General features: G+C 32.6%; 2 protein-coding genes across 4 annotated transcripts; one reads left to right on the top strand and one right to left on the bottom strand.

The window, feature by feature from the left end:
- Positions 1 to 479: 479 nt before the first annotated feature.
- LOC120326484 (somatostatin receptor type 2-like) lies at positions 480 to 7546 on the bottom strand. Of its 3 annotated transcripts, XR_005567428.2 has the most exons (11): positions 7313 to 7545; positions 5963 to 6125; positions 5500 to 5681; positions 4470 to 4616; positions 4200 to 4398; positions 3410 to 3682; positions 2976 to 3088; positions 2509 to 2631; positions 1825 to 2004; positions 1058 to 1184; positions 480 to 730 (listed from the first exon to the last, which is right to left on the bottom strand). XR_005567428.2 is itself a non-coding variant. In XM_039392788.2 (9 exons), the coding sequence occupies exons 1-9, from the start codon at positions 7480 to 7482 to the stop codon at positions 1996 to 1998; spliced, it is 1326 nt and encodes a 441-aa protein (XP_039248722.1). In that variant the 5' UTR covers positions 7483 to 7546; the 3' UTR covers positions 1493 to 1995. The 3 variants fall into 3 exon arrangements, 2 of the variants coding, with proteins under 2 accessions (XP_039248722.1, XP_039248721.1); XM_039392788.2 differs by lacking the exons at positions 480 to 730; positions 1058 to 1184 and having other exon boundaries at positions 1493 to 2004; positions 2562 to 2631; positions 7313 to 7546; XM_039392787.2 differs by lacking the exons at positions 480 to 730; positions 1058 to 1184 and having other exon boundaries at positions 1493 to 2004; positions 7313 to 7544.
- A 12324-nt stretch (positions 7547 to 19870) lies between these two features.
- Positions 19871 to 21848, top strand: LOC120326818 (BPTI/Kunitz domain-containing protein-like). The gene is made up of 3 exons (XM_039393164.2): positions 19871 to 20290; positions 20497 to 20661; positions 21196 to 21848. Exons 1-3 carry the CDS (start codon positions 20218 to 20220, stop codon positions 21372 to 21374), a joined length of 417 nt encoding a protein of 138 aa, XP_039249098.2. The 5' UTR covers positions 19871 to 20217; the 3' UTR covers positions 21375 to 21848.
- The last annotated feature ends 1301 nt before the right edge of the window (positions 21849 to 23149 follow it).

Raw genomic sequence — 23149 nt, forward strand, 5'->3', positions numbered from 1 at the left:
CGAAATCACAAGCAAATTAGTTTGAACCAAAGCATAGGAGTAAACGACATAAAATATGACAGCTCTTGTGAGTTCCCGTATTGATGTCAGCGCCCCCAATCGCCCAGTTTGACAGCATTTCAAGTAAACATTAAAACTCTTATGTAAACATTAAAACTCTTTAGTAAGAATTATATGTAAAATATTTATCATATATTAGTTTTCTTTAACACAATTTTGTTAATCCCGAGTGATTTAATATTCTTTGGCAACCGCTGCTATAGCATAAGATAGTGGACACTTGCGACTTGACTTTCGCACAATACTAGCTAACGATTCATGAGATATTAAATGAATAAGGTAATTTTTATGAATAGTGGGGGAGTGATAATGAGCTCTCAAACCAAAGCTGCAGCACAACGCGTCAACAAACGTGGTTGGCGAACGAAGCCTCGACCGACAAGCCATCACGTAAACTATCTCACGATGTCAGAAGTCCAGTATTCCAATCGCACATTGTCACACTCAAATCCCTTGTGAGATTCGAACCTACTTACGTGCCCGCGTAGATTGCCACAAATCTAAATAAATGCTTCAATATTGTATAACACACTGGTATTTCCAGATTTAGGCGATTTAGGCAAAGCTGCTTTTGGATTGTGTTTATCATTTCCATGAGCTATGTTTCACGATGTATTTTGCCCTTTTTCAATTAAAGCTTCTCTCTGATATCTCTCTGAAGTAAAAATTGCTGTTAAAATATTATGACTTTGGTGTAGGTACTAACTTGGCAATAAAGCTATCCGGTAAGAGTGGAAGTCGAAGTGAAAACTTTTTTCTACATTTTTTTAAAGTGTTATCATGGTAGCGTGCGCAGTTTTAAATATGCGCTATTTTTCTGTAGTTTCACGGCAATGCAAAGGAATATTTCAATGAAATATACAAAAGATACAAAAAAAAAATTCCCTCAAAACTTGCTCTAATTTTAAAACAAGCTGTTTTTATAGAATTTATAAAAACAAAATCATAGTCAAGGATTGAATTTGAACGTTAAAGAACGCCAATCCATCAAACGCACCTTCATTGTCCATATTGTCCAAGCACATTTTTTATCATCTGAGCTTATTTAAAAAAGAATACAGGTCCAAATCGAAATCATCATCATAATCTGCGGTTGGAATAAACTGTTTCTGATGATGGTGAATCTAAAATATACTCGAATTCTATAATCACTGGCCGCCCATTATCTACTTCGTTGTTCACGCGCACTTAACAATGAAAAGATTGTATGATTCAACAAAACTTTACAAAATAGGAATTATTTTAGATACCCAATAGACGCTTAGCAGGGGAAAACGGAGGTACTCAGCAACGTGTTCTAACATGGGTCAATTGTAGCAGAACTGTGATTGAATTGATATTATGTAATGGTAATGTTTATTGGTATTTTCAAGTTGCAGATTATAGAAAGAAAAAACATGAAAGTGAAACATGAAAGAAATTACAGTGGTCATTGGCTTTAGTACATTCGAAATATATTTTATATTAATATTTGAAAACAGATTTAATTCAAGTGCAAATATCAATAGTTGATTCCGCTTTTATATAATTCTATGGATAATCATACAATCGGAAAATTACAAATATGCCATACAAATCTAGCATCGCCAATGACTATATTGGTAAAATACCTTCAAACCAGAGTCGCGATTTAGTTAATCTATATTGGCCATTCGTTTTTAAAATATCTACAGCGGAAAACCAAATACTCATCGGTATCCACCAATGTGCCTGTTGATAAATAAAAGTCATATGATAAATGCCATATTTATTGAAGTATAGCACCTTCAAATACATTCGCATAAATAGTCATCGTCACCGCATTAATCACTGTGATTCAAAAAAATTGCTTTTCTTTTTATTCTTGTTCAGGTCGAAGAAACCAAGGACTCTCTATCATCTTGTTCTTCCTCTTGAATAGTTTCAACTTTCAAGTTTTCGTCCATAGCTTTCAATTCAATATTTCTGAAATGGAAAGCCGACCTAAGTAAATTCGTAGTTAGAAATTTTAATATTAAATTATATATTCGAACGTATTTAAAACTTCAAGAAATAAAATGATTTCCCAGGCGAAGCTATAAATTTCAGTATGAAAATTCAACAGTGACCTGAAAGTAGATATTAAATTATAAATGTTCATCTTCTCTATTTCCATAATAATATACGCCAAAAAATTGTGGAAAATTAGCGCTTCAATTTAAAATAATCATTCAACGATATTGAGGCAATCGTTTGCACGCATGTAATACAATTCAAAATTGATCGAAACCTATTATATTTGGAGAGAATTTGAAGGCAATATTAAAATATATATGCTAATGAACATTGCAGTTAAGTAAAACAGTTGTGATATTATTTTCATGTCCAATGGAAAGTCATTTAAAATTTAAATATTACATATTCTACGAACAAAACTACAAAGATAGACTTTAAGGTATGTAAATATTTTTTGGGGTGTTTATTCCATACTCTTTTATATAAATTTGCGTTGTTGCAGTCGTTTTCCCCGGTGTGTAGCGTACCGTTTGGCTTTCCGGCGAAGAAGATACTGTCCTTTTCTTTACTGAGGTTCTGATCATCTTTACGGCTAATCTAAATCCAGATAAACCGATATAATCGACCATAATAAAAATAATGCAGTAGGTATATTATGTTACAATTGGTATTTACATCGCATAAATCATATTATTTGTTGAATGAAAATGTCCATCGATCGTTATATGCCTTATTTTCTGCGTACAGTGACTAAAAAGCAAAAAAAAAAGATTTTTGCACCAATATGTGAAATAAAGTTGTGATTATTTAGTCAGCTTGAAGCACATATAAATCACATGTACGAGTTGGTTCTCTCATTGTCAATTTAACTGAATATATGTATACATCGCGTTTGCAAAGTAGAAAATATCTAAAATATGTGATTTAGTATATAGAAATACCTGAATCGTTTTCCAAATTTTGTTCCGATAAAATTATAAACGTATGGATTTATAGCGGAGTTAACATAGCCAAATAAAGATGATATCATTGCAATCCACCTACAATATTCGCTCTAGAAGATAGAATTATTTTTAAACATTATCATACATTGAAACTATTTTATGCTTAAGATCTGAATAATAGGTTGAGAGCTGAATAATTAACGTTGCTTCACGTTGTTTTGCGTTTGAGTTTTGATCGTATAGACACGATTAGATAAAGTCAAAAACTTAATCAGTTTTGCTTGCTGGAAAAACCATACCGTCGAAATATAATGATCTAATTACTTTTCATGCCAACTAAGAATAGGGGATAGCAATATGTTGTAAAGCCTTCGTGGAATGTGTTTGAAGGGACTAAGTTAGAGCACAATGTGTAATAAAATTAAACTCACAGATTTTCCAGGAATGCCTCGGATTTTTGCTAAATGCACAGCGTGGAACGGAAGCCAGCACACAAGAAATAATAAAACAAGAATGAAACATGTGAACGTGATGCGTATTCGACTTTTTTCATTTTGAACTCTTCCAATTGGCGATTCTCGATTTCTCTGCTCATTCTCAAGTTCTGTCAACTCAACACCAGCTACTTCATTGGCTGATGTAGAACGGCGGATACGGGACCGTCTCAGACGGAAAGCGATCAAAGAATAACATGCTGACATTACCTTGAAAATAAATATTTTTTGATATGAAACAGAAAATTCCAATTAATCTACTTTTGAACACTTGAAATATCGAGATAAGTTGCTTCTGAATGGATAAATTGCACTCGTGTGATAATTTCCATCGTATGAACCGTTAGGGTATGACAAGTGGACCGAGTTATAGATCATGAAATAAAGCGTTTGGGTTGGCTATGTGCTCAATAAAAATACACATTTGGCATGAATGGAATGACAAAAATATAAGACACGTTTGTTTTAAAGCAATGTGTCTGAACCAAATCCCTGATTTTTCTTTCTACGTTAGGCAATTGTAAGACCACAGATATTCAAAATTATAAAAGCTTGTTCAAAATGGAGCAAGTACAGACACACCAGTAAGTGCCAGAGTAAGTGTCATAGTAAGTGCCCACTTTGCTCTATAAATTGTTCAATTTGGTTGAGATTGACGATTAGCATATCACAAAATGTTTTTTATCAAGCATGAATGAAATATAAAGACAGTCGTTGAAAAACTCACTAACAAAGGAAGGATGAACATTGCGACGAAGTTGAAAATTAGGTAGGTGGACCAAGCCTGACCACTCGCTGCATATGAGCATCCCATTTCATGAATAATCTCTTCGCTTCTATCTTCTGGTATTTCAGAGGAACTTCCATATTCATAATAATCCGTATCATCGTAATAATCATAATGATAATCATCATTATATTCTTCGCTGAAATGTTTTACGTATTTTGAATATTTACTTTAGGTAAAAAGTTTTTAGGTAAAAATTGTTTTACTCACTAACTGTCATAATTCCAATCAAGCTTTACGCAGCTTGCACTATTCTTTGATTCATAATGTTTTTTTAAGCACTCTTCCCTCAGAGAAATATTTGTCCACATTCCTTCAAGCTCACATATTTCTTCTGAAGATTTTGGAAACGCATAACTGTTAATAAATATTATATGAATTGCAATAAGCAGTGTGAATCGAATTATAATTGAGCAATATTCTAAGTGCAATACGGTTACTTCTTATAGAGTTTTTTTGTACAACGTCTAAGGGCCGAAGTTGTATTGCTTGTATCGTGAAATTGACAACTTTCCGTTTAAGCAAGATCCGGAAATATCCAGAATCCGATTGAATTCAAACCATAAAACGCACGATTGTTGTAAAAGTTTTTGTTGAGTTTTACTTGCGATTATTAATAAATGTCTGCTGCATTTCACTGTAAAATGACATTTTTCGTAGGGTTTCAGAGAGGAATTATCATTGGTGGCATTCTTGCCATTGGATTGATGGTTGTTTATTTTCTATGCGGAAGTTATAAATGTCATAATACCATCAAACGAATAAAATTGGCAAGAAAAGAATTAAAAATGCTCTTCGCCAATAAATATAGTGTCGAGTGTAAATATAAAACAATTTTCTGCGACCACCATTCTAACAAAACGATTAGAAAGCTATGTATGTCGCCTATATGGATATATTTTATACACTTCCGCGGCCATTTATCACCAAGGTAAACATGGTGGGCTAACTGCTGGTGAAAGTGCGAAAACTGGAAACATGAAGAAACATAAACATTCCTTACATAAGAATATGTCAGCAGTACCTTGCTCTCATTTTGTGAATGATTTCTGTCAATTTACTCTAGGTAAACTTTTACTTAGTCATAAGTGCAATGCATATTTATCGACCGATTTTTACATAGAGAACCCAAATACAAGCTAAGGTAACAACTATAGAGCTAACTAGGATTCTTTTTGAATAAAACACACTAAAACATGGTAAAAATTTGAAATAAATTGGTATGATTGATATTACTTACTGGCAATGGCAATTCGGTTCTATTCCACGCTTATCGCTGTAAAGCATGATTGGAATGCACAGAAGAAGTGACAACATCCAAACAATTACAGTAATAATGTAAGCAGATCGTCTAGCTCGTAAACTTTGTGCAACACGCGAGAATCTGTGGCAAACAGCCATATAACGATCAATGCTCATCAGCTAATAAAAAAACAAAACGAAAGTAAACAAATCGAAGTAGAACAAGAATACACAAGTTGCAATCTTGAATAAAATTACTCTTTTATATGTCGTTGTCGAAATTTATCATTTTCCATTGCAAGATATTTAAATCAATGGTAATAAAAACAGCGACTTCTTAGAGGTTGATGACTCTGTGATAACATCTCTTTCCTTCTGACATTCGGGTACAGGTTGTAAGGCAGTTGCAGTAATAATTCAAAACATTGATTGAAATATTTTTGAAATTATAATTTACTAACCATTAGGAACAAGATTGATGAATAATAATTTAAAAACAGGACTGTTTCTTTCATCTTGCATAATGTGCCTGAAAAAATCCATTCATCGTTTCTGTCTTCCACTATTTTGAACGGTATATTAAGCAAAAACATTGAATCGGCAATTGCAAGCTGAAGTACGTACCTTGAAAGTAGTATTTTATCAAGTTAAAAAGCTTTTTCATAATACTTTTAAAGCAATATTTTCATCCTCATGGACCAAAATAGATCTTGGCATTGGTCTGTTATGATTACAAACGTCAAAGCATAACTTTATCAACCAGCGAACTAAGGATTAGGTATTAACACTCCCTGATGCGCTGTGTTGCTTGGAAGCTTCTATCCCCACAACTGGGCCGCAGGACGAAAAACTCAAATTAAACCTTGGTATTTTATTTATAACCTTCCCTTGGCACTTATTTTAACTAATGTTGAATTTTACCACATCTTGTTATTTTGGTTTTGGTTTTTAAAAATGCAGATTACTGAGGTTGCTTCACAAACTTCAATATAAACAAATAAATTTTGGCATGCCGGTTTGCTCTACAGTTAACTAAAATCTGGCGTAATTGTTGAACTGAAAAGTGTTGAATTTTGTAACATAGCAACGTATTCAGTAATCAGGCCACAAAGCTTGTATTAAGATGTGTTAAGGAACGAACCGACCATAATGCGGATACAAACAGAACTACGTAACGAATAGTTCAGACATGTTCTCGATAATGACTACGTATTTGTTGTACTTGATGATATATTTTAACCGTATACATCTGAATAGATGTGTTGTCTAATTATATAGAATATGAAACATTCAAAGCATTTAAAAAGTTTTCTGCCTCCAGGTCCGACTCACAAACGTAAACGTGATGCTAGCCCACGCCTCAGGAGAAAGTATATTTTAGCCTCACCTATGTTCGCAAACTTTCCATAAGTTGATCATTTATGTAAAATCAAATCTTCAATACCAACCCATAAACAACAATTTTAGCAACGCTTGATATACCAAGGAATGACGCACATTTTGGGTTATTGGCTTATTGGCTTATTTTGTAACCGCTAATTTATTTTTAAAACAGTCTTTGGCACTATGTCGTTTAATCGAGCAGAAATGTAAAATAACAGTAAGCAAATTTGTGAGGTGGAAACTATAAATTATATTGCGTCCAACATTGCTTGTTCAACACATCTAACGACAGGAGCTATCTCTGGCCACATGAATATGATATCTTCATGTGTAGTCAGTCCCATTTAAAACAAATTGATTGCAAGCATTGGTCATGGGTGTAAAAACTAATTTGTACTTGTACTATTTTGTGCATACATTCTTCTTACCAGTGAGAAATAGTTCTTCTGTGTTCTTTTAGTACCACTATCACAAATATCACCGCCATGTTTCCTAAAATTCCAACGACGAAGACAAGTATTCGAAATACCATAAGTATGAGTCCATTCTCTTCTCCGCTTTCACTATTAGTATGATTACCATTAGAATGATTGTTCATTATGGATATCACTTTATTAATCTGTAAAATTTGTTACATGGTACAACTTCAAATTTTTAATATATAATATTCTGAATATTGCGTAACCTTGTACAGTGCTCACAAAATAAAAAAGTTTATACTTCCAAGATGTAACACGCTACATTAGGTCTTAATTAAATTCAAAAGTACGGTACGATAGCTGAATACCACTCTCGGACTGATCACGACTTCTGCTCGAACTATTTACCTTCTGTCGAGTCGCTCGCCATCTAAGCTCGTAATCAATTGTGATTTCAAATCGGTTGTTTCATATTTACAAAAACGCGTTACTATATTTAGTGTTGAGGAATATTTTTGATTCCTCTTTTACAATTTTCTTGTTCTGGTGGTTTACAGCCAAGAACGATTCGGACGTTAACGTGTATTTGGTCTGTTATTATGGCTATACACAAATCATTGCGCGAACAGGCAGTGTGGTTGATTTATGTGATATCAAATGCATTCACGTACATATATAGCGGTCTTGTGGTTTTGCACGAACAATAAATACTTTTGTAATATGTCATCCAAAACATTTTAATCAATCACCGTGCGATCGCTTACAGGGTACATTCAAAATAAATGTTCTCCCAAAAAATTATCATTTGAATTTTAAATTATGATGAAATACAATATCCATCATCAAGCTAAGTCAAGCAAAACGATTTGAGAAATATTGGGGACGCAAATTTCAAATCAATCTGAAAGGATTCAGTGCATGTATAATTTGAAATTATGATCATAGAATTGGCATTAGGTACTTTATATTGTCTAGGTCAGGGGTGGGCAACCTTTTTCGGCTGGCGTGCCAAAATCGGCTAAATTTAACGACGAAATTCTTCCGCGTGCAGACCAACATAAAAACAATGCTTTTCTACTTTCGAAGCAAATGCGATGCATTTATATAAAGGTAGTGCATTTTTTTGAAATCTGTCCCAGCGAATTCATTAAAAGCAGCATCAAGAATTAATAAATCTGAAAAAACTTAAAAAAAAAGAACGCGTAAATCGCAAGAATTACACTGAACAATCTTATAGAACCACGATATAAAAAAATACTGAATTCTAATATATCTCACCAGTAAATCTACTGATGTTATTTGCTTATTTTGCGAAGTAAACAAATTGAGACAGTGTAACGCTATCTGACAGTTTCCTACAGTGAATGTGTCGCCTGTTCGCATCCAAGAATCGTTCGTTTTCGACGTCGCGTCAAGTGAGTCAGAGCGATAATAGGGACGTGGGATTATAAAAATGACGTAAACTGTTATATTCCAACCTAAGTTTTGAATAATTATTCTCGTTGTAATAGTATTCGCAGACCTTTTATAACAATTTATGCAGAATTTCATAATTCGAAAGACGCTCATGTTCATATACATTAATTTGGTGAAGCTTTTATCAGTATTTGTATTTAGTACCTCACGACCCAGAGAATGTCATTGCGCGATTGATGTCTCAAGATTGTTTGGCGATTGAACTGCGTCAACTATCTCAATGGCGGACGAATCGATTACGTATATCGTTGCTGATCATATCCATCTCGTTTCTTCCAACTACATTAAACTATGCACAGACTGGTACTGCATATTCAACCCTGTTAGAATAAACGGTTACAGTGACAGCTTGAATTATCAAACTATGACACTGTATCTAAATGTTTAGTTGTTTGATTTCAAATATGTGATTTTTGTTGTGCGTAACAACACTGTATTACGCCCATTTACATAATTTTACACTTTACTGCCTGAGGCAATGGTCGTGATTTTCAGAATAGAGTATGGTGACTCAAAAGTTTTCAATCACTTCACATTAAATTCATTCACATTACCAGCTAAAAAAACAATTAAGCGTTTCTTTGTTAGAGTTTTTGTACACAATAAGATAAAAGAAAGAATAAAACCAGCACAAATGATTTACGCTTGGCTACGTTTCGAGTGAGCGCCGTGTTGAATTTGCCCTGTGAAAATATATGAACAGCAAGCTGAAGTCATTACGTCACCCGATGGGTCGTGACGACGCGACAATGAGACAATAAAAGTCTCAAACAGAGAATTCGGTACTCCCGAAGTATGTGAACCAAGATGGCGGACATCGGAACGTAGTATGTATTTCAGATTAGAGTTAGGCCATAATTTCAGGTACAAATACTACGGAAGTCACTTGGCCAGTCCCCGAACTCGTAATAGAACTAAAATAAAGAAAATTGGAATAAAATTATGTCTTTACCCTAACTTTGTACACATACTATGTTCCGCTGTCCGCCATCTTGGTTCACATACTTCGGGAGCATCGAAAATTCAATATATATTTTCAATACCATTAACATAAAAGTAAATTCAAAATTACCATGCTAAAATAGAAATAGGGAAGCTTGGAAACTATTAGATCTCCTATTAAATAACAATGAGAGAGCATGTAAACCCCGTATATATTAATTTACGAATATGTTATAGTTATTTTATAATATTATTTTAGATATGCATAGTTATATCATGCTTTGCGAGTATCATTAGATCACTTAAATAGTTTGTATTACTAATGTTAAAATTCCTTACGAAATATTTCTAAGAATAATCGTTATTAAATATTTGTAGGTAAACATATTCTCTCACCCGCTATTATGACGTCATTATGGTAGTGTAATCGTGATGATGATATAGGAACTACGGTATGTCTATATGAGTAACAAATAAATCTGGTTCATACATCCCAACTTTTTCTTATACTATCCTCGATGTTTGTATGTTGTAGTTGTTATATAATGGCGACGATAAAGCGCGCAATATCAACTTTTCTACTCCATAATCATGGCAAATGACATTACAAAAAAAAAAAAGAAACTGAACTTTCTCGTAACTAACTAACTTCAGTGACAGTAACCTATAAATATATGCTTGCCACATACGTATCAGGATTAGTAGCGCAATATTCGTTCGTACTGAAAGCTAAATCGATATCACAGGCAATTGTTAAATTTAAGGCGGGACTCAACTTTTATATCTAAGTGCAAATAATAATTTTTTTTGAAAATAGCAGCTTACAATAAATCTAATTGAAAGGAAATATCATTATTTACTTTTCATCTTTCTATTGATTGTGGATAAACAAGTATAGTTGGTTGTTTCCATTATTATTTCTTCGTTGACATTACGAACTTCCCATTTGAGAAATGACGTATGGATTCGGAGAATTATCATATCCAATATTGCTATTATGTATTTATTATCAGAGGTAGGGTTATTGAAATTCCAAAGTTATTAAAGTTGTTATTAAAATTCAATCATTAAATTACAATAATATAATTCACAACGGATCATATTGAATTTTATCTTATCAAATCATATATACTTATTGAATAATAAATACTTACAGACACAGCCTAAGGTACAGACATATCAAAAACTACTTGGGAGTCTTAGATTAGATGATATATGAGACCCTGCTCACAACTATGGCCCATACATGACAGAATATGAATGCAGAACTGCGGGACTATTCGCGGACGCACATAATGTGAACTTCGTACATGAATTAATTCAAAACATTAAATACAAAAAAATAACTGCAATTTTGTGGTGAAATATCGTGATTTCATGAGGAAATTTTGTGATTACGATATAAATTGTGATAATTTTGGGAATTGATATGTGTGTGAACGCAATCTGGTTTAAAAGTGGAAGTATTATTGAGCTAATTGGATGTTCGCTATCTGGAAAACTTTATAATAATAATTCAGTTATTGAGATGGATAAACCACACAGAGTACTTACAGCAAATATTCAATCCCATTTGAACTTGCTGTAACCAGACAAATTGTCATCCAGTTTATTGGCTTTTTTTCATTCAGGAAAATCCTAATACAATGCTCACATACATAGGATAAATGCTACTACCAGGCGTCCCGGCGCCACGCAGACTCGAGCGTTTTGTTATTCTAGTAATATTGCGTTATTGCAATACACGAAAGTAGAAGCCCACTCAATTTATGGACCTCCTGAAGTATGCGCACCAAAATGGCGCACAACTTGAACTCAGGTCACTAAATGCGTCCAGGCGTTGGAGCCAGAGTGGGCCTAATCGTTTAGTCCCAAACGTTCTTGCGCCGTAACGTATGTATACCCGAAACAAACATCAGAACAATGGTACGTATATGCTATTCCAATTAACAGTGCCAACGCAAAATACTTTTATGTGTGAATATATGATTCGGAGGGAAAGACGTTCGAAGCATCATTTAACAGAGGTATAACGAGGAACACCAACAAAAGGTTAACAATCATATAATACAATGTGAGGTGACACAAGGATTACACATAAAGTACAAAAGTTGGATGAGATTATTAAGCAGCAAATAAGATTTAGTCGAATACAGATGCAAAATGATAGAAAAATTCATAATATATATCATAATTCATATATGTCCCTAATATACAAACATACAAGACTATTAAAAACTCATTCGGTGAATCGGTTCGATTGCAAAAAGTCAAAGCTTCCTCGGAGAAATTTATGATCCTCGATTACATTTAATGACGCCATGTAGGCTACTGTGACAGCGTATTCCAGAGTAGATTGTTTGAAACAATTGATCAAATGTGTGTAGAGTCAATATCACCCGCAATTTTCATTTTAAGATCGGTAGAAGCATCAGTAAATAATCAAAAATTACTTTTTCATTGAAACTTGTATTATTTCTAACCTTAATATAAAAACAAAAGCCATAAGATGTACTTATTCTCCTGTAAAATTTATTCTGGCCGTGAAGAGAATGTTAGCCAAAAGCCACCAGTTGAGGAATAGCATTACCGTTGCCCGTGATATTATGGTTAACGCTTGGACTTCAGCTCCAAACTCCCGCAGACTATGTTCTGGATCCAGGAAGTTTGATGCGAATTAATTTGGTTGAACGATTATTGAGTGGTATAGAAAAATGTAACAATTTTCTCGATTTACTTACTTGGAATTTGAAAAAAAAATTCAGATGGCAATAGTAAACGCTTTTGAGAAATTTCTTTATCTTCAGGTACTGATTTTAAATTAGTTGGTTCATTAATTGCTGACTAAAGTTATTTTTTCTAAACTTCAACAATAATTTTGCAGTACGAATCCAATGTACGACTCGTTTGCAATTTTTGAAATCTTCCGGAATTTATGTTACTAGCAATACAACCTGAGTGGAATTTCCTTTAGTAGATATTAAATTTTATTCCACACAACAAGTCAACTATTGTTGAATACCGTTTCATGTATTTTGGACATGGATGCCACGCTGAAGATTTTATTCTTTAGTACAGTGTTTGCCAAACTTTTTTGGTTTCGGCCTATCTTCACACCAAGTAAAATCTTTGCGGACTCAACGTGCGTTACTGTAAAACCAAACACTTTGTGAAGAAGCAATAAAATCAAAAACAACATAATTTTAACGAAGTCAGTTTATAATCCATTTCAAATTCAATGATGATAATGTTGATATAGAAATTATCTAATTGTATTTCATATTCAAATTAATATATCCGCTATTAATATATTTTGAAATGTTTTGAAATAGCCCGCTGAAAAGAAGTGAAACTCAAGCGATATTGGCGCAAAATAATATCATTTAAAATTAGAGAAATGGATTTACAGGAAACAAATAGAAATAAATAAAAAACACAAATACAACACCTAATATTAACGCGTGCAAAAATACGTGTAAACTCGTGTTTATGTCTGAATCCGCAAGTAGGTTGTGCAAACCAGTCGTTTGATTCAGCCAGGCACGATTGACGTGCTGTCTCCAAGTCACATGTTACTAGGTATTCTAATAGTTTGCTGAAGGGGCTCCCGAAGTATGCGAACCAAGATGGCGGACATCGGAATGTAATATGTGTACTAGGTTAGGGTTAGGCCATAATTTTAGGTATAAATACTACGGGAGGCTCTTGGCTAGTCTTCGAACTGATAATTGGAAGGAAAGGAAAATTGGAAAAAAATTATCGCCTAACCCTAACCTGTTACCCATGTTACGTTCCGATGTCCGCCATCTTGGTTCGCATACTTCGGGAGCACCTTGCTGAATATTTTAACCAGTCCTACTCAGTAATCGTTAAATATTGACTCGATTAATTTTATGGGAATAAACTTGCCTTTCATGTTTTATGTAAATACTAACGTAAATCGTAACTTGGCTGGTACTTAAGTCTGGTAAAAACCTTCTCGCCCCGCAATGAATTTATCGACACTGAAAGGGTTAGTTTAGTGGCCTACATGAAATATACTACTACATAATTTCTAAAACAGTATTGCTCGTTGCGGACTCATTCAAACGCTCTGCAGATTCCTTTGAGACCGCGGACTCGGGTAGGGAAACACTTGTATAGTAATAACAAATTACCAATTTAAATTGTCTCTGACTTACTGTGTTATATCACCATTACAAGAAGTTTCTACTATTAGATAAATATTCAGGTTTACGGGACTAGCGCTTTAAATACTGCACTACTATATTGTTTTATATATTTCCCTTAGTGATATTTGTACTTGTGCAAAAGAGTATGTATAGCAAATCGAATGATTTTAAGAGCTGCAGCTGATAGAAAGACATAATACCCATAATAATTGAGCAAATGACTTACTCCAATTGTTTCCGCTACAATTCATTATTCACATAATATAACTGCGCTGTCATATTGCTTAATTCGGAGGCTGACAATTTTTGGCGTTGTGAAGATAAGTATATAGAAATCATGACATTGTTCCTCACAAACACCCTTCGATCTTGCAACGTTTAAAAAGGAGAAATATGGCATTTTAAGATATACAGAAAAAAAATATATATAAAAAAAACAGACTTAACTACAGGTATGTCAAATACGGCCAGGTTCAGGGGCATGCCTGAAATCCAATGCTTAATTTTGTTCATACCATTTTTACGCGTTTTAGATCGTTGCCACTTTTAGATCATTTCAAGATTGTTTCCTTCCTTTTCTATAAATAGACAATCTTTGCATTGAAGATTTTGATCTGGTGTTTGACCTGGGTTGTTGTTTAAAATTTTCTTGGGCGCTCTGTCTGGGCTATATTGAATAGAAAAATTAAATTGAGATGACAATTGAATAAGATGGCAATGCAAATATTCTTTTTTTTTCAACACCTAGCTTGCCAATTTTATTTTATATTTATTGTATCTGATTTTCATTATATGTGTTCATTGTCTAACACTCTAAAATACAACTACGTGTATGACTAGGTCGCCTTTAAACTTCCCCAACTATTCTTCAGAATAACACGTTCGATACAGGTACAGTACAAACGGGGATTCTCCGGTCATTCGCTGGTCTTTTGGTTCATTCCATACATGATAATTTCTAGTAATAAATTTACCATTAATATTAATAATTTTAAAACTCTTTTTCCCAATCTGTTAAATAAGATGTTACAACCTTGGGTGCTGCTGCACGATAATCAGTTTTGTTCTCCGCAGCTTCCATTCCCCAGTAAACCTGTAAATAAAATTTCTTCTAATTTTTTGCATGATTATTTTTACTGGTTGGAAAAAAAAAACTTGACTAGGTAGCTTGCCTTGTTGTCATGATAATATGTTGTATCTTTTCATTCTTTTTACCCTCATTTTATCAAAATTGTCCAAGAACGGCGACTTCATCAAATTCTACGTTTGTATAAAATAATTAGAAAAGGGACTGATGGAAGTGTTATTCAAAATGCAATAAAACCCGTTTATTTAAATAACCTCATTAAGCGGATGACTATAGATTTCCGCTGGTTGTGAAACTTATAAAGTTTATGAGTTAATGCTGCCAAAAGTTTGGTTGGAGGCTATGGTAACTAATATAAAACGATTCGTTCATAAAATTCATTTATTGGAACCTATAGAACGCTTTTATATTATGTTGTTGTTGTTGTTGTTCTCAGTTTTTTTCTCTCGTTTTTTGTTTTAGAAAAAAATCGCTTTTCTCTTTAACTACTGCACCAATTTCTTCAAAAATGTTCAGTGGTTAAATATTGTTGTTGTCGCTAGAAGGCTATTACTTTTATTTAGTTTAAAAATTTCTATAGGATCGAAGAGATTCCTTTTATTTCATATATATTTATTAATATATAAAACACAGTTGATCGGTACATCTACAACAATCTTAATCATTAATCATAGAAAATACACAATCATAATTCATCATATAAGATAATCAAATATTGTGCATACATGGTAATATATTTCGATTTTGTATGCAATGTATAGTGACAATATTTCTCATTAATGTATAAAACACAGTTGATCGGTACAGTCACATCATTATTTATCACAGGTGTTATACATGTATAATCATATAAATACCATCATTTATTGTACATATATATCTTAAAATTTTCCATTTTTAATCATGTTTCTTCATTTTGCCATTGTTATATGCAATGAACCGTTCAATTTCCCTCACTTCATACAGATATGAGGTAAAATATGAACAGTGTTTTTTTTCTGTATCTTACAACGATATAGATGAAACCTGGCAGCAAGAAGTATACAATTACACAATTTGTTATAAAAAATAACACACATATCCCAACATGAAATCTCTTTTGGAAAAGATAAATTTAATTCCTGTTTTTGAATATATCCACATGTTCAGAGATTCCCAAAACTGTTGAACAACTATACAATCATAGAAAAAGTGGCTGGTAGTTTCAACATTAGAATGACAGAAATCACGTAACTTTGATGAAACAAGTTTGAATTTGTACAATCTATCGTTTAGTTAGTACTATGGCACCATGGAACATTTTCACGTAAAAAGATTGCAATTTAGTTTCAATAGTACAATAAAATATATTCATATACAATTTATTTCAATTAAAATCACTTTATAAAAAAATCAGATCTGTCCATTTTTTTCTTGATTTATCTGGGAATATAAATTTGATCAGATTCAACTTTTCATATAGATACTTTTATTTACTTTTCCTGTTTCGAATGTTTCAGAAATAAAATAAGATACGTTCTCTCCAGCGCCACTTAATACACTAAAATCAGTACAGTTGCCAATACTGCATAACCAATCATCAGGTAAAACTCCAGTGATGTGATAATAATTTACATATTCTTCATCACTCTCATCACTATTCCTACACATATTTGCTAAGTGTCTTATTTATTTTTATTCCATGATAATATCAAGGTTCGATAAAATATTTTTTCCTGGCATAAGAAATACTTTTGTTAGACCATATAGGTTGATCAAAATTTGACATTTTCCAAACGAAAAGAACATTTTTACAGAAATACCATTTTTTAAATACATTTCGTATATGGATGTAAAAGGTAAATGCTTTACATCATGACTCGTTTTTTTTTATTGTGATGACGTTATCACAATTATGAATTGCGCATCTTGTGGCAGTTCCGCGTTCGCGCTCGTTGCAACTTGGTGGCCAGTCGAAGTTGGAAAGACCACGGTACGGTACCGGTACCGTAAAAAATTAGATACCTGTACTACTTCGTTTTGGCTTTTGTATCCACATATTTTATCATTGCTCTCTTGTTTATATATAGTTTATTGGGACGTGAGTGTTTGGGACAAAATTTAAATTTTTTAGTCACGGTTTAGTAAACTACAATATGCATATAAAAAATGAATAGATGTCAATTTGATCATCAAATAAAAGTTGCCAAAGATTTACAAACTTGATTTAACTCACTACCCCGTGTGGAATTCTCAGCATTGCGTGCCCGTCTTTTGTGTGAGCCGAATATTTTCTTGTCAACTGAATATTTCTGTGAATGATAAAAGTCATTGTATTTATTTGGTTGTGGCTTAAATACAAATAAATAGCAATACAAGTGTACAAGACTCACAAAACGCGTTAACTATATATTTTATATAAATGGATCTTCAGACGTCCAAGGCCTGAAACTTATGAAACTTTTGATTTTGCAGGTCATCCAATTACTTTACATATTTTATTCTTTAGATATATCTATATGGTATGAAAAATCACCGCGTAACGTCTGCTAGGTGGTAAACCGACCTAACTAACAAATTCTGTAATATAAAACTGACTGCAGTCGTGTTTAACCACAGACCAGACCACATTTATGCGCGGTTACTAAAATATTATTCTCACACTATATTAATACACTAATCAGGAATAGACGAAGGATGTGGAACGGTCTAATGGAAATGAGATTGTGAGTGACGTAACCGTCAACAATTAAAAGTTAATTAGCGAATTCCTCATTTTTAATAAAGTAAAAAGATAACTCTTATATTAATAAAACCATTTTAGTGGATGTCACAAATTTATACATGGTCTTATTATGTTAAATCGTGGAATCCGGGTATTTACTAACCGTTGAAATTTGTAGAATATAATCAGTGTCCTAGTCAAAATATATTTTTACCAATTCTAAGTTTAGTCTGCGTTTTGAGTACCAATTACTTTTAGGTCGAGTTCAAGTACTATCCAGTCCATGCATTAGTTTATTTGGCCGGAACAATGAATAACAAATGATCAAATTTATCACCCGTCACAAGTCTTATCAAATCTTTATCTAACAAATTCAGTCAAGTCGTTATGGAAAATATTTATTTGAATAATTTGAGTCAAGCTGAATTTGATTCCTCGAGACATACCACGAATAGTCCATCTATGCCACCACTGTTAATTTTACTTACATTACGACTAAAAGAGGTGGTACTATTTGAAATATATAAAATACATATATTCCTTCTATGTTTCCGACTCTAAGACAAAAATTTGACGCTAATTTTAAATCTTCTATTGAAAAACATTAGAAAATATTTCAGCAGTTTTTTCCTTCACAATATATATAGATAATATCATTAGAGCTTTTATTCGTTTTCACTCATTTCATGGGCTCATTATCTCAACCCAAAAAGATAATGAACTGATAATTGGTCCATCGTAATTTTGACCAATTTCACAAATTATGCAGAATGATTAAAAAAATTGAATGGATATTTTCTTCGAAACTGTACAAATGCCAATGTATCTATTTAATTACGGTATGTCGGGTTTTGTAATGGATTAATTGGATATTAATTCATACTGTTAAGCCATTTGTACATTTTTGCGGTTGGATATGTGGTCAATATTCATTCTTTGAATCTAAGTGGATATTTTGTTTTTTTTTACGAAAAGCGTGTGTTTGTCTTATCACTCATATTTTATTATGCATACAATAGCCATGTTCACCACTTGGGTAATACTTTTTCACGTGGTATATATCCGTAACACAAGTGAATATATTGGCTCTATCATATATTTATATTGGGTTGTATGATATATGAACATTGAATGATAACATAAAGTTGAATCAATATTACAGATTTTTGCAAAATAATTAAACTTGAAAAACATCACGATTCTCAAAAAAATGTTTTAATGTAGTCCCATTTAAAATGTATCCACTTGTCAATTATTTACGGCGCTCAAAAGTATTTCAAAATGATTTTAAAATGAAACCCTCCCTACTTTGCTACTCCCACATCAATAGAAAAACTTGAGATAAGTGGAAGTTGGCGCCCTATTTTTTTTTAGAAAATTCCTATAAACGTGACAGTATATCCAAATAATGATTTCATAAATGCTTTCATTATGAGTCCACAATTAGATTCTGTCTGAATCGCTTCTGCAATATCATACCGACACTGTGCGAACTAGATAAAAAAGTTGAGTTTTTTACTTTGAGTTCATTTACTCATAGTTTCTAACAAAGTTGATTGACTTTAAATTTAATCTCGTTAATTGAAATAATTAGACGCAATACGACACTATTTGACGCAAATTACGTTCCTTCATAATCGTGTGAAAAAAGTGAAATTCATTTTTGTGTCATTAAGTCTATGCCATGTTCGCAACGTTGTTAACGATATATCCATCATTTAGATAAGTTAATTCACATAATTACATACTCAACAAAATAGTTAAATAACAACGATGATTTCTTGATTTGTAGTGAAATACGTATTACGTTTATTATGTGAAACTTTTAATCGGATTTACTTGAAATAAAAATAATCGAGTTTTAAATATTTTCATTTAATTAATATGTTTTCAGAAATTGGAAAGTAATTATTGTATTATTCGTCAAAATAATTATATTGACGCACGTCATGAGACATTATTACTGTTACATCCAGGAAAAATGAACACTTTACGTTGAGCAAACAAATGAAAATTTCCCAAACTTTTTCAGTCATTTAGAAGGGTTGATAAATAACGTGATATACTTACAAAAATCAGTGATTTATAAGTAATTTTTAACAGTTTATACAGTTATAATGGGCAGCGTCGTTCCAAGTTTTAGACATTTTGTTTGGCTTTGAGGGGTAATTTTAGAAGTACGAAAAAATAAACTTTAAATGAATTCGAGCATAGAAAAACCTAACAATTTATATTGTTCAGTACGCTGTTGGAATTGTTTTGTGCAATCGGAAATCGAATAAAAATTTTTTAAAACTTTAAGACAGATATTAAGACAAGAAAAATTCAGACACTCAACATAAATAATTTTTATTATTGACGTTAAAAAAGCAAATGCGTTTAAAGGCATTGGTTGTTTGAGCAGGCGCTGCTTCCAAAATATTAAAAAAAATCAACTAATATTTATATTGTATTATGAATAATAGCATTAACTGTTGATAAATATTTTACAGTCCATTTGCAGTTTGATAAGAGAGAATAGAAAGAACAAAACATGCATGCAATAAAAGTACTTACAATTGTTGTTGTTGTTCTGGCATCTGCATACAGCATCGAATACCATGAAGGTAAGACGATAAATACATTTTCCTATTTGTAATATATGATAAAGCAAAACGTCATCTTATGGATGATATAATTGATGAATTGGTCTATTTCAAAATATCAAGTTACAATCGCGTCTTGTGGAAATTTAAGAAAATCACTAAAAAACTTTTGAAATTCATATGACATTGGGTAATACTTATACTTAGAGAACACACTTTTTTTTTAGACAAATGCACCTCGAAACCTAACCCTGGAGCATGTAAAGCATTTTTACGTCGTTTTTATTATGATCCAAAAGAAGGAAAATGTAAGGTTTTCATTTTCGGTGGGTGTGGAGGAAACAGAAACAGATTCGAAACAAAAATTGATTGTGAAGAAGCATGTAATCCAGGTAAACTACTGTTTTTTTTCCAAATATATTTTGTTTAGCATCGTATTTTCAAGTGTGTCTGTATAGAAAATACTTTATGTTTGACTTTGGGCTTTCAAACCGTCTGTGACGAGGGATGTCAGTTGTGAAAAAATGTATACGCAATAATATGGTATAGTAGGGTAGGTGACTTAGAAACCCCAACATGTAGATGTGTCCCTAACTGGAAATCAGAAATTTTTCTGATGTTCCCGGTTGTAAATAATACATGCAAAATGAGGTATGTCATTTATTATATGGACGCGATTCTGTACCATTTGACCAGATCAGTCAGGTCGATGACCATCACAGCGGCCGATGCTAATAAATTTGTGGTTATCATTACCGATATATGAAAAAAGTCGGAGAAAAAAAACTTGATGTTCGGCTTGGCAATATTTTTATAATTTTACAGTATTTCATTGATTGAGAGGAATCGATGTAGTTTAAATTGTAGTAGTAAATGTAGTTTAAATTGGATGTAACAATGTAAATGGTTTTTCATTCATATTTCAGACATATTGTGTAGATTCCCACTCGATCACGGAGAAGGCGACGCCTTTTTTCGAGACTATTACTACGATGAAGAAAAAGATGATTGCTTTGAGTTTCTGTACTATGGCTTCAAAGGAAATACAAATCACTTCTTTACTCGTACCGAATGTCTGTCTGTTTGTGGCTCTAAAAAGCGATAGACATAAAATTTGATTTAAAAATTAGTTTGTGCTATATCTAAAAGTTGATGTACTCAGATTTATATTCATTCCAGAAAAATTCAATGTGATGCTTTTAAAAAATTTCAGGAAATATGCGAAGGACATTAATAAGTTTAGGACGATTTGTATTTCATTCATTTGTTGTAAATAGTTCTAGATACTATTAATAAAAACACAACATGAGAAAATGATATATACCGATATACTAAGTTCAAGTCGTTATGATCAAATTTAATATGTACATGAAAATGTTTTTTGACAATGAGTTGAGGAAATAAAAAAAATGTGTTAGGTACGAATGGTATGATATTTTTGAGAATTCATTCAGTGTGATTTTGTTATTATCATATTATCATAGATCAATATTTAAAGCGAGATGCTGATTCTGGAGCATTTTATTTTTATTTTTCCTCTTATTGTTTCTGTTTATAATAAAGTAATCCAGCAAGTCTTGGCATGTATTAGATACAAGGCAGGTCTCGCGGCATTGCAACATATGCTGCGGCAGTGAGCACCATCCTTCCGTAGACTGCGCTTATTTTTGTTGTGACTGTGCAGTATTGAATTCCACCGCTATAGATCATATTCATGTTAATTTTTGTTAATATAATTGCTTTGCGTCGTTCATCTGAATTCTAAAACGAAAAAAAGCAAATGAAATGTTTTGTAGTAACAAAATTTCAATTCTAAATTACAAACCTCATATCTACTCATGCTGAGCTCCGCAATTTGTTTTGAATTGGCCCCGCAACAGTTGAGGCCACTCTGAAACAAAGAACAACTCCATCCAACTTGGAATGAACGTCACATCATTCACTTGTAACAAAATATAAGTACTGTCCAGATTTGAAGTTAAAATTGCACGAAAACGCTACACAAAAAATGAGTCACAATCAAACAACAAAATCTATTAACAAAATCGAAAAATGCATTGAAGAATATAAATCGCATAATTAGATTCATTAAGCTACCGTAGCATGGGTGTTTCATCCCCACTATCCAATGTACTAATAAGTTTTGGAAGACGAGAGTTTTTCAAGTGTCACGTTTGATCACTTCGACGTCATCCACCGCAATTAGAACTATCAGGATAAAGTTTCAATAGCTTTTCATACCAAAATATCAAATTTAAAGAGTAACCAAGATAAGGTGCTGGATATCACAATAAAAAGTTGTGATAATTGAATCTGGGAAGTCTTTATAGCCCGATCTTCCTCTAGCTAAAATTGCTGATACCACGAGAAACAACAAAACTTGATTTTTCGAACTAGTTTCAGAAAATATCAATTTACAAAATCCAAGAACGGATAATATGTGACTGGACTAATTTAATATGCATCCACATTAAATCAATTTTGCTCTTTACTTACGGTCCAGTGAGTTGAACAAATAGGTCGCTTTAGTTCCAATATTAAACATGTTTGATCTCATCACGTTATCGTACTTAGTCTTGGTATCACGAAATTTTCAGGGGTCGGCAAATTTATGTACTACTAGGCCGCTAAACAAATTTCCGGCAGTAAGCTGGCCGTATAAATTTCGTCTATGAACAATCACCAAATTAAACTTTATGAAACACGCAAGTCTTATTTTTGTGTTTAACGTTCGTTTCAGTGGATGGGGAACTACATAACGCAATTTTCTCGCTATAACGACTTCATTTGTCCCTCCAACTTTGCTTCAAACAATCTTCGCTAAAGTTACTCTGATTAGTATGTACCATATATGACAAAACCTTCATCGATTGATAAAAA

This window comes from Styela clava, chromosome 4 (assembly GCF_964204865.1).
Source record: "Styela clava chromosome 4, kaStyClav1.hap1.2, whole genome shotgun sequence".
NCBI lineage: Eukaryota > Metazoa > Chordata > Ascidiacea > Stolidobranchia > Styelidae > Styela > Styela clava.